The following is a 12,831-nucleotide window of genomic DNA, read 5'->3' as shown; positions in this document are numbered from 1 at the left end:
AAACTGAAACAGGAATGTAAGCATATTATTAGGATATTCATATACAGTTTAAATACTAATAATGTGTGATTTTAAGTGTGGTACAATGTTTTAGACACATCGTCAAACCACGCCTGCTATCTACTTAGAAATGGAAAGAAAGATAAATGCTTTATACAATGACATCAAACAAATTCCACAGATGGTTATGATTGATAAACAAACCAAAATAAATGAGAATTCTTACAAACTTGGCAAAAGAAAATCTCCTCTTGTAGAAGTCTGTCTTCGTAAGCATGCATGTTTTTGCAGTTTATTCTAGCTTCTGGGATGTGATAGGGTATTGAAGATATTTTCTAAATACAGATTTTTCTTATGCAATAATAACTTTAAAGCCAAATTTGCTGTTAAACTATTATGCACAATTTTATAATTCAGCATTTAGCTGTATCTTTATGTATCATTACAAATACGATACATGCATTATATCCATACAATACAAACTTATTTTAATCGTATTACAGAAGTACATGTCAAACATGAAAAATGTGTAATCTAGATCACTTAAAGTTGATTGTTTCTTCTAAATAATAAAACAAAGAACAAGACAAGTGCTATATTAGCAGTGTATATACATATATTTTCAATTTACAGCCAACAAACTGGATGGGAAGGCTTTTTTTTCCACATATTTCTATACGATGTATATTAACTCCACTAAACACACTTGCTCACGAAAACATTTTTCAGAAGATGAGCTGTCTGGCAGGTTGTCATCAACAGCTTAAATTCACACTCTGCTTTTTCATCAAAGTAGAGTTGGGCTCTTTCAGTTAGGATAAGTGAAATTATTACAGCAGAGACAAAGGAAAGAATTAAGAAAAAAGCTATCTTGATAAAGTTCTTGATGAAAAATGTTATTGATTATGCCTGCAGAGAAATAAGCTTCTATATTACTATGAATAAAAAGAACATATTTGCAGCCAGACTCAGAAGTGCATGCTTAGGATCAAAAGTACATGTGAACTAAGATGAAAAAAGGGATCTTTTAAATCAATAAACATTCTGTCACAGACAGGCAATAACCTTCTTGATCTTCCACAGAGAATTTACACCATTTTAAAAATCTGAGACTATCTCCTTATCTAAGGAAAAGAAAAAAAATATCAGACTGAACAGATACTGAAAAGAAAAATGCTGGAAAAAAAAAAAGAAAAAACACAGACAGATAGGAAGATAAGCAAGCAGTGCCTAGCTACTGAAATAGAGACTTCAGAAAAACATTTCTAAAGTTTAAAAGGCAAGGATCAGGAAACACACCAAGAAGGATTCCTTAATGTGATCACCTTGTCCTAGAAAGAGTGACCAGCCTCTTCACCCCATCCTCAAAAATAAGCAAATAAATAAATAAACAGCCAACAAAACACACAGACAAAAACCCAACCACAACAAAACTGCATGCCTGAAGTGAAAATTAAGTGAAAATTAGTTTCTCCAAATAACATCAGTGAAGACTTCAAGATTTGGAATAAGATTTCAAAATAGTCTTCATTTAATAGCACGTTCCTATAAAAAAAGCCAAGGTATTTTTAAAATGATCTCTGGACATTACATTGTCATTGTATTGCATACAGCTTTGATATTGAATCAGCTGAAGATTTTAAGCTTTTAGTTATCCAGAGATAAAAGAAGAAAATTTATCTTTCCCAGAAAGACATTTTTTCTAAAATTTGAAATGTCAGCATAGCTGCACAGCTAGAAATAAAATATTTTCACAGCAGTAAGACGCCTCCCAAAGCATGCTACACAAGCTAAATCAAATCAATACGTTGCCTATATAACCATTTCTTGTGTACATTAACTAAGGGAAGGGTGTCTCAGTTTGCACAATATGAATCAATACATTTACAAGAAGTCATTTTTATAAGGCAATTAATGACAGTCTTCCCCTCTGATGTTTTTTTTTGTAGCTTCTGAAGGCCTTACCAGAGCTCATGCCAACAATTCTGTCTATGTTTTTCAGTTACATCAATGATGTAGTGGAGATGAATTTAAGATAAAACAATGTTCAGAAGGCCCTTATTGATGTCTATGTGCTTTTACTAAACACCACCACTATAAACAGACATGGGAGTGGAAATGAAATTGCTTGCTTCAAAAAACACTAGTGCTGAATTAGAGTTGCAGACACTTTTCTTCTCAGCCTATTTTAAGTGCCAGGTAAAGTGTTTCAATTGCTTTTTCCTCAAGAGTTAACTCCTCTCTTGTTTCAACATGTCCTAAAATTGAACCATATTCCAAATGGCATTTGGCAAGTTATTGTATTTCTACTAAGCATAGAAATACTCGGTACCTACTACAGATATGATTTTCAGACATCTATTGGTACAGCTGGAAGGGAAAGTCTGCTCCTTAACCAGTTACTAACTCCAATGCCTTGTACAATTGGAAAGAACAATAAAGCAGCTGTGCCACCACTATTAATAAGCTCACATATCTGAAGCCGTCTGACAAAGGAGAAATAAAGAAAAAAGAATTTGTCTAACCTATATTTTAAAACAACATTTCTTTGTGTGTCACTACCTGCAAAATAAACTGGGCACAATTACCAACATTGCTTAGATTAGACCTGTGTTACTACTGAATCTTTTTTACATTTTGTCTGTTTTTTCTCCCTCCAAAAGCTCAGGAGAAGCATGGTCTATAATTTAATTTGTCTGCACTCAGGTAGAGGATTATAAATGGTGTAATCACTAGTATTGAAAACTCTTGAGACACAGAACAAAAGAAGCACCCGATATCATTATTGCTTAATAAAAGCACAGTTAAGTCTCAGCATCTCAGACTTCTGTTACAGTGACATCTTGTGGTTACATTTGATTTGAGGCCTCTCAAAATTTTCCATTTTTTCTAACAGCTTTAAATAGGTTTTCAAGACTTGTGAACTAGGATAAAGCAGAAAGATGAAACTGCAAAACAAAAATGAAAGGATGAAAAAGTGAAAAGGATAAAATACAAAAGAGTACTGCCTGTTTGAAGACCTTTGTAATTTTTAACATCCATTTGCTGACGTCCCAGCATCCCACAAGTTCTTCCCATGAGGGCTATACAGTAACATCCTTAACTAAATCTACAGTGGATAATTCACAATGTTTCATATATTAAAAAATCAAAGTCATGGTGAAGGTTGTAATAAATGATGCAATAAATAACTAAGCATGAGCATTGGGTTGGTCTTAATTCACTGTATATAAGTTATGTGCATTTTGTCAACAACTGTCAGAAAGTTAGGCATTGAATATAGATTTGAAAATGGGTAGTGACTAAAAGTGCTATTCAAGAAAAAACTGGAAAGTTTTAATCAACACAAAAGATAAACATTAGGCAAGGTTAGTTGCCTTCTTGAGTTCACATCTAATTATCTCTTTATAATCTACATTTCAACAATTGCCCTACAGTATTAAACAAATAGGCTGACCTTACACAATGTGGATAGAATCTGGAACGTTCTGACCTCTTGTTTTGAAAATGGTGTGTAAAATAAAATGACAGTCAATAACCTCTCCAACTCTCCATTACTCCTCAGTCATCCGATACAGTGTTACTACAAAGCACTTTGCTTTATGACAAGCAGACAAATTGATGTTGAAATAGAAAATCAATTTAGGACAAGTCTTTGGATAAGGCCACAGAATTGCACTCCCTTTGAAAGAAGATTAAGAGAAGTCCCACTCTAATGCTCTAGATCTCTTCAACTCTCCTTGCTAACGTGAGGGAATTAAAAAAAAAAAAGGCTTAGTAACAATCTGTCCATTTTGTACCAAAACAAAACAAAAGAAGCAACAACAAAAACATAAACAAAATGAACAAAAACAAACAAAACAAAAAGAAGTAAACCAAACAAAAAACTAAGTACCTATAAAGTCCGTGAAGCAAGATTATTTAACAGAGATACCTTTAAGCAAAGACTTTATTAGACATGCAGGCAGTAGTGATTATTTTAGAAAGATAAAACAGTAACATCAGAATCACAGAACTTATTGCAGGGAAAAGGTGTAAATGCATTTGTCTGCAGCAGGAAAAATAAACTTCAAGCCAATTACACTCAGTATGGATGACACAAATGGAAGTGTTACTTAAGAAACGGCATACAGGTAACCCACCATACTTTTTCCCCACAGACAACTGTTTTCTACAATTTCATCCTGTAAAGCAGTGACCAGAGTAAGAAACCACTCTGGGGGAAAAAAATAATAATAAAAAGTCCTTCCCTTTGTTGAAGATTCCAGTAATCGCTGAGTGATTGAGAAGTCTGTCTACAAAATAATTACTACCATATAGGGCATCTCCTCTATGAGGCAAAGCATAATGATCACAATCTCTCTGGAATATATAGAGATAGTAGTTTTCCTATCAACAACCTCAGTATAGATTTTGCATAGGATAGCTTCAGTGTAATCACAAGCCTCCTCTAGAGCGCCCAGCACTTCCAGTCAAATAAGCTCAAGAATGAATAAGCTCACGCAGCTGCTTTGTGCTACACATAACAGTAATCAAACCTCCTTCACCTTAATTCTCTCCTTCTCCCTTTCACAACTGTGAAAAATACTTATTCAGTGCAACAACAGAAGACAGAAAAATATGTGAATATATACGAAAATACATTTCCGAGTCGTAAGGTAAATATTTAAAAGCATTTAAAACTTTGTGACAGTCAAGGAATGTTGTTTACTACCTAAGCAAAAAAAGAAGAGTATGATTTTTAAAATAATTAAAAAAAAAAAAGAGAAGCACCAGAGATTTCAAAACAGGACATCTGAAATTTATCAAGTGTAGTTATAACAAAATGCAATAGTGACATTTTTTGCCTGTTTGAAGATGGCCGATGAAAGTTGTGTACACCATACATTATCAGTAAGATGTAACACAGTAGCAAAACCCAGCAGTTTTTCTGGTATCTACGTTACTCAATGAAAGTCATGCAACATTTCGTTAATCAACTAACCTGCAAACTCGGGCAGGAAAATACAGGTTTTGCCAGGACCGACAGAGGTATTTAGAGTGATCGATAACTCGAATCCAGTCTAACTCATCCATGGACACCTCAATGTAGTAGGAGTAAGACCTATGAATTTTAAAATAAAGGATGGGTTAGAATATGAACTGACACATCTTGTTTATTAACTTCTCTGATTTCTTCTGGACTTCAGTCATGTTGAAAAGAAGGCTATTTGCTCCTACCACAGTCTTGTATCTGAACTATCTAGAAGAGATCCTTATTCTAAAGTAGCTTTGAAAACAAATTCACATGCAGATACGTTAAGAGACATTTTCAGAATGGCTTGAAACATCCTAACACACAATGGGTAGCAATCAGGTGAGACCATTACCTCAAAAATGCTGTGGCAACTTTCAAAATCAGTCATACTTAGCCATAAAATATTCCATTGCATGGAATAAATATAAACTACTAGTGATGCAGATATTTCTATTTCCATATCAACAATAATAATAAAAATTCAGATTCTCTTGCACGTTTACTTTCAATTTCTGAAGAATGTTTTTGCTTGGGACTTAGGTGCATGCCTACAATAGCAATGTTTAAACCCTTGTAAAATAGTAAATAAAACAATGTCAAATTTATGCATTTATAATTTGATTTTTCATGCATTCCACAATTACCTAAAGAAGCTGAGCATAAATGGGCTAAGGCATTCATGACAGTTCATACTTCACCACGCTCATCGTGGTTTCTAATAAACACTGTATTTAGCTGCTAATTCCCATTCCAAATAAATTTTTATTCTCTGAATTACTGTCATTAAATGTGTTATCACTTGACAATTTTGATACATTGAAAAACTCTAAACAAACATACTTCCAATGCCTAGGATGAATATACCTGCGTAAGAACTAGAATATTCAAATCTTATTTAAGTAGTTGGAAATTCAATTGTGAATAGAAAAATATAGTACTATAAGCATTTAAAGTACACAGGCTTTCAATGAAAATATATTTAATGAAAACAATATACTGAAATATCACAAGGTATTTTAATACTCCATAGTAAGGTCTTGTACATACGAAATAACAACTGTATTTCAAAAAGCGGTGTTTTCAAATTGAACTTGTCACTGTCATCCCCAACATGGTATCATGCTGTTTTTATAAAATATTTACAAAGATTTTATGTGTTATCACAAGGAAAAAATGCATTCCCTTCCTCTTTATGTCAACTTGGCACCTACCGACTGTCTCTGTCCCAAAGGAGTATTCGTATGTGGTTGATTATTGATGGCTGGCCTAGTTTGATTTCAATACCAGAACGGCAGTCGTCATCAATTGGGTGTCGAGAAAAACCATGATCCAAGTCATAGTTCTGAGTATCCCCATCTAATAAGGCAGACTTCAGCTCCCCTTTTACAACCTGGGCTCCATACTTCATTGTTGCAATATTTTCCCCTGGTACTGAGAAGAAAAGGAAATAATTGCTTAATATTTTTACTCACATCACATAGGTTAGATGTTCTGAACAGCAACTGTATTCAGTTAAAACGAAGATTGACTGCCATTATCATTTCTCCAATACTGGTTACAAGTACATGTTCAAAGAAAGAGTTACAAAAAGAGAGACAGTGCAGAGCAATATTACCTCTGTAAATCCATAATTTCCAGCAGTTCACAGTTCTATTTCCTAAACCATAAGATACTGTTCTCTGCTGTTTAATACAGAGATGTAAATTTCATTTTACTGTTTTAGTAAAAGTTATTTTATAATTCCACACTATAGGATTATGACAAGGTAATTATGTATTTTGAAAATAGATTTTAGAAGTTTTGTTTCTTCCATTTCATTTGATGCCACCTATATTATAAAAACAGTGATCATTTACTAGCATACAGTATGTATATTCTTAGTGCATTTCATGACTTTACAGAATTCTAATGTACCATTCTTATTCAACTGACATTTTCCTCCCAAATAGAAATTTTTGGTCTAGTTAGTCTCTCCTTGTGATTGGACTCTCACAGTCTCTCTCATCATTTTAGGACCTTTTCTCCATGACTTTTTTTTTCTTAAATTCAATTTTCTAAATTTATTTTTATTTTGAAGTAGAAGGAAACTAAAGCCATGTAAAATGCTCAAGACATGAAAGCTAAATGAACCTGAGCAAAAGACTATGAAGTTAATGGAAAACTTCTTACGGGTTTCTTCAGCTTTGAACACACATATTAAAACAAGCCCCTTTTGTCACCATTTCAAAGTAATCAATCTGTGTAACCTAGGAACAAATCTCCCATCAAGACAACAGGGGATAATGATGATGAACTGCTCAGTTAAAAAGACACTTTTAACAGCCTTCTTTAATGAGACAACCTGGAAAATATGACATCAGTGTTTAAAAAAAAAAAAAAGGAAAAAAAAAGTCCACCCCAAACACTTAAAGTATGCTGGCAAGGGAAATATGAAACTTAACAGAATATTAATTATGCTAATTTGTATATCTAAAGAACATTTAGTGGTACATTTGAACATCAGCAGTACATTGAACATATGACATTTGAAGTGGTAAAAACTTAACTACTTTATTGTAGTACTTCCATCCAAAACTATAAATGTGGTAATGTACAACTACGAAATTGCAAGTGGCCATCACTGTTTCTACAGCGAAAGACCCAAGAGTCTGAACTAGTACTACAGCAACACAGAAATTCAAATTTTTAGAAAGCCGTTATTTTGCAAAGATAGGAATTCTGAGATTAGAAACCCCTTGTTATTGTGATGTAAGGTGGCAGAAAAAGGAGTCAGAAGATACCATCTAACTTCGTAAAATGTATTTACTGGACAGTCAACGGAAAGTCTTATCTAATAGGATTTTTACAATACCACAGTATTAACTCATTTTTAAAATATTAAGTTATATATTAACAGATAAAAGAAAACAAAGGGGAGATGCAATTCAAAGAAATCAGTTATGTTTTTCAAGGCTCATTCTACACAATTGACAGTCTGCAGTGCAGGATGTCAAAGTACCTTCAAAAAGCTCAGCATTAGATATTCTTGTTAGAATTAACAGTGAGCACAAATAAGAGAAGCCAAGAAAAAGGCTTCTTGTGCTATTTTTTTTTTAATTAAGCAATTTGGAAAATCTGTTTATGCTATTTGGGCAAACATGCAAACAAACAAACAAAAATATTAGAGAAAAGAAGTCAGCATCAATACGAAACCATTGAAATTCCACAACTCATTTTTTCCCCCAAAGACTATCTACTAAAAAAATAATTCCACAAGGAAAATATGTTCTTAAAATAAGGTACATTGAGCAATTTCTGAGATACAAGCTAAGAAAATATGCTGACTAACGTTATTTCCCATTTGAGGAATAAAAACTCAAAGAACAAATTCACCATACTTTCCAGACAGCTACAGCACACTAGTCACTAAATGAGAGAAAAAAACAGAAAAATGCTTACTTAACATGCCCCTGTAGTTGAGGTCCATGTCCCGACTCTCAGAACGAATCTTAATGGCATCTAGGATGGCGTCTGGTGACAACAGTCCAGAAGGTCTTACAACATTTAGCAGTTCTGTTAGACTCATTAGTGGCAAACGCACGGCTTGCATGATTTCAGCATGGTTTTCCTTGGGGTTATGTTTACACCAATTCATCAAGGCTTGAAAAATGTCCTTCTCAGGAGCTGCAAAAGAGTCCCTCAGTACAATACTCAGAAGAGCAGCCTGGAAGAGTGCAAAAAAAAAAACAGAAAAAAAAAGTAAGTTACTGTTTCTTTTTTTCAGACAGACTACTTAAACTCGTAGTTATTAAGCATAAGCTCCAAGAGAGTGACTACTTGAAGCAGTGCATAGTAGAAGCGAAAGTCCCCAAGTCCCCCTAGGATTCCTGAAATCTAATCTAGTTTCTCTGATTAATAAACAGACACCAAAAAACCCTCATCAGGCTACAGTAACTGTACTAAGTGTATTGCTCAACAAGACAACCTTCTGTTTCAAGACTGTTTTTATGCCTTATTTTAGTTTCTTACTGAAGATTCAATAAATCCGTAATATAATACTAAACAATATTATTAATCCACTATGAGAAATAAGATGGGATGGAAGTGTGGAAAAAATCAATTTCATTCCAAGCACTGTTAAATTACATAAATAAATTTAAAGTAATAAACAATATAAGAACTGATTTGGGGATTTAGTAGTACAATTCAAAACATTCCTTTAAACTTAGACTGACATAAGATGACTGATGAGAAAATGACAACTGAGGATTGGAATTACCTTTTAAAACCCTTTCTAGTTACTTGGCATTTTTATCCCCTTTTTCTCTTTGGGACTAGCTTGGTATCAGCAGGTAAACTCCTTGGTGCTATCCACAGATAGCAAAATGAGAACAAAAAGAACTGAATGGATTTTGATTTTCATTTAGCAAGCAGAATAATTAGAAGTCTGCCTCTGAAAGGGACAAATCTCCTTTACATGCCAGGATTGATTACAACAAAAATTTCAGAAAGTATATGCCCTAAGAGCTCAGATTTAATAAACTGAGTATGACAGACTACAGTAGGGAAAAAAACATCCTTTCCCCACGCAGCTAGTAAGTTAGTCAGCAAAGCAGAAATGCTGTGTACTTATTCAAGGAACACATCCATCACAGCTTTTCTTCCACTAACTATTTTAACACCTTTTTCTTTATTTTCTTAAAACATAATCAAGCTATCTTTCATTCAAGATACTTAGCTGCTTCACTTGAACACTACTTGAAAACATTAAACTACTATTATGCCCGCATAGTCCATTCCAGAGAAAGGAGAAAAATTCAATAGCGCAGACTTGCCTGAATATTACTTGAATATTTACACATCTAACAACAAATGTATTAAAACAAAATAAAAAATACACCCTGCAATACCATCATATTACATTATTTCAGATTGCAACAATAATCAGCAATATAAATCACATCAAACGTCAGGATACTGTAGCTTACACTGTGGAAGACTGCCTATGATACAAATTGCCTATATCAAGAAATTAATAAAATGGAGTACCTTCTATCTGAAATCTTTATCGGGCAGCATTCAGAAACCAAATAATACTATTTCAAGGACAGATAAAAAAAAAGGTAAGATTAAGTTGCCTGTACCCAGCTATTGGAATACTCTTGTATTTAACTACAGTGAATAGTCAGAACTAAATCCTATAAGATTGAGAATGGATCTCTGGGGTTTTTAACTTCATCTTGGTCTGAATACTTCCAATTGTCTCAGTCTCACTAATAACAAGTGATAACCATTAACAAACTTATAAACTTGTATTTTACACCTCATTTTATCATCATGAAAAGTATACAAATACAAATTAATATTCCTGGGGAAAAATGCAAGCAAAAACTATACCTTAGAAAGCGACAAGAAACCTTCACTGGAGAGCACCTCCTGAGCATTTCTATCCATGAACATACAGCACATACAAGTTAATTTCGGAAGGGAATAAAGACTGGCAACATCAAATGTCATACAAACATTCTGAATATTAAGTATGGTGCAAAGATACTCAGATGTGGAATCCTCGAGTTCTGGAAACCCATATTTATGTGCCAGGCTTAGGAAGTCTAGGAGGACCTCCTCTTTCTCATCTCGTAGTGTGGCACGACCAGTGTAAATATATTTCATCAGCATGGTAAAAGCTTCTGCAGTGGTGTCCTGAAGAGGAATTTCTGCTTCAGGCTGAGATTCTTTCATTCCACCATACAGTAATGCTCTACAAGGAAGATAAAATTTGAGAAACTTACAATCTGGTAACAAAAAGTGAAAAAAAACCAACAACGACGAAAAAAAAACAACCCTAAAAAACCATACAAAAGGTAGAGAAACAAAATGACAAATAAGAGCCCTAAAGATGTCCTGAACCTCTAGTGGGGAAAAAAAACCTAAATACACTCATAATTGTTTGATTTTTGTTGTTTTCTTTTTAGTGTGATACACAGTTTGAACGCTATTTACGCTCACACTTCAGTTTTGTCAGAGGGGTAAGCTAGTTACTAAATCAGAAATATAAATTCATGATAATCTTTTTCCAGTAAAGTAATTCTATTTAGAGTGAAAAATCCCAGGTCTTTAAAATGAACATGATTAGTATTATTCCTAGTTTTAAAATATTCTAATCTGAATCAAGCATAACTTTTTAAAATACTTGATTTCAACACGTCTAAAGTAAACTTTCTGATGAATACAGTCCACAGAAGCACATTATCCATGCTCTGCGAAATCAAAACATTTTACAGCGGAACTTTTCTGTTCCGAAGTTATTTTTCTTCTGAATTTGCGAAAATAATTTCAAAGTCCAATTTAATGAAGGTCAAAAGAATAACATCATGACATGGTATTTATCTTCTTATATCTGGACACGATGATCTGATGCGCTGGGAAACATTCACACAGAAAAGGTCACACTCAATGGACAGATGATTACACACTGAAAAGTTCATAGAGAAACAATGTTTATCTTATCTGCATGAAAATTTCCAGAGAGCCTGACAAAAGCTATGCTTCACCTGAAATAATGGCACCTCGCAGCCAGGATCACTCTGTGTGCTGGAAAGCGTTTCTTTTCCACGATAAAGGTAACATCACTATATTCTTCCCCATTCATCAGAGCACCGATATGCTCCGACAGAATGTGAACATGGTCAATCTCACCAACAGCTGTGTAAGGACGAAGCGGATGGCTGTTACTCATCTTTGAGGGATGATGATACTGATAGCCTACAGAGAAAAAGAAAACTATCACAAAGGGCACAAATATTTAGAAATAGCAAAGATGAAAATGCAGTTATGAAAGAGAAAGGAACTAGGGTAAGATCTCTCTATGATTCTCTCATCTATTACAAGGAAAGTGAAACAAAGAGGTTTCCTATTGAAGGTCATTTACACCAGGTCTCAGGGCAGCTTGCATCAACAATTCTAGTCAAAAACATTTCATCACCTTGGTTCTCCATCAATCCACTTAATAATTTAAATTTTTTTTAAACAAAATGAATAAGAATTAAACAATTTTAATTACAATCACCGTTACAAGCAATAATTTTGTCTGAATTAAAATGGAAATAATTACAGACAAATGATTTGACCAATTTAACTTATTCTCAACTCTGAAGCCCCTACTAAAATAAGTGATGAGTAAAATCAGCAGTGCTTGTAATCCATTCTTGAAGAATTACAACCAACTTCCCAGGACTGGAAGAATACAATTGTTCAAAGTTATGCCTGATTCTTTAACAGACTAAGTCTCAGTGGCAAGAGCACCCAGAGGACTACTCAGCTCTTTAATCAGTTTTGCTTGCCAACATTCAATTTACTTTTCAATAAAAAACAGTCAGCTCCTTAACATAATAATCACCTGTATTTTCAGTGTTACCTTCTGTGCTACAACAACAGATCACTTTTCTAAATGGGCATGTTCTTAGAGCTAAAGTAAGATGGTGTGTACAGAAAAATCAAACTATACAGCTAACACATTAAACTTCTAAGTGAAATACTCATTGCATTGATGCATTTTTAGCCATGTTTTTAAAGTATAATCAGAAAATGCATGACCGTTTTCAGGCATTTTTACAGAACAAAAAAAACACATGGATGGGGGTAAAGTATTATTTCTACACCTGGAAACACAAAATCAAGATACTGCAGAAACAACATTTTGAAGAACTTTGAACTAAACTGGAAAAAGCGACAGAGATAGAAAATCACATTGGAGAAAAATATAGTACAGTAAATTGATGACAGATCACAGCATGAACAGGAGCAGAACCCAGCTTTCCTCAGGCTGTCTCTGC

General features: G+C 33.8%; 2 protein-coding genes across 2 annotated transcripts in view; both read right to left on the bottom strand.

The window, feature by feature from the left end:
* KCNK5 (potassium two pore domain channel subfamily K member 5) overlaps nt 1-12,831 on the bottom strand; it is a 369,979-nt gene that overhangs the window by 49,579 nt on the left and 307,569 nt on the right. The window lies entirely within an intron of this gene.
* BTBD9 (BTB domain containing 9) overlaps nt 1-12,831 on the bottom strand; it is a 105,094-nt gene that overhangs the window by 86,257 nt on the left and 6,006 nt on the right. Inside the window, exons 3-7 of the mRNA XM_065755273.1 lie at nt 11,551-11,761; nt 10,394-10,757; nt 8,456-8,720; nt 6,229-6,448; nt 4,985-5,104 (exon numbers count right to left, since the gene is read on the bottom strand). Of these exons, the coding sequence (XP_065611345.1) occupies nt 4,985-5,104; nt 6,229-6,448; nt 8,456-8,720; nt 10,394-10,757; nt 11,551-11,761 (1,180 nt within the window). The remainder of the gene's footprint in view (nt 1-4,984; nt 5,105-6,228; nt 6,449-8,455; nt 8,721-10,393; nt 10,758-11,550; nt 11,762-12,831) is intronic.

This window comes from Cyrtonyx montezumae, unplaced genomic scaffold (assembly GCF_038088225.1).
Source record: "Cyrtonyx montezumae isolate F1298 unplaced genomic scaffold, pur_monq_1.0 scaffold_0, whole genome shotgun sequence".
Classification (NCBI taxonomy): domain Eukaryota; kingdom Metazoa; phylum Chordata; class Aves; order Galliformes; family Odontophoridae; genus Cyrtonyx; species Cyrtonyx montezumae.
This window is presented reverse-complemented; position numbering and strand designations above follow the sequence as displayed.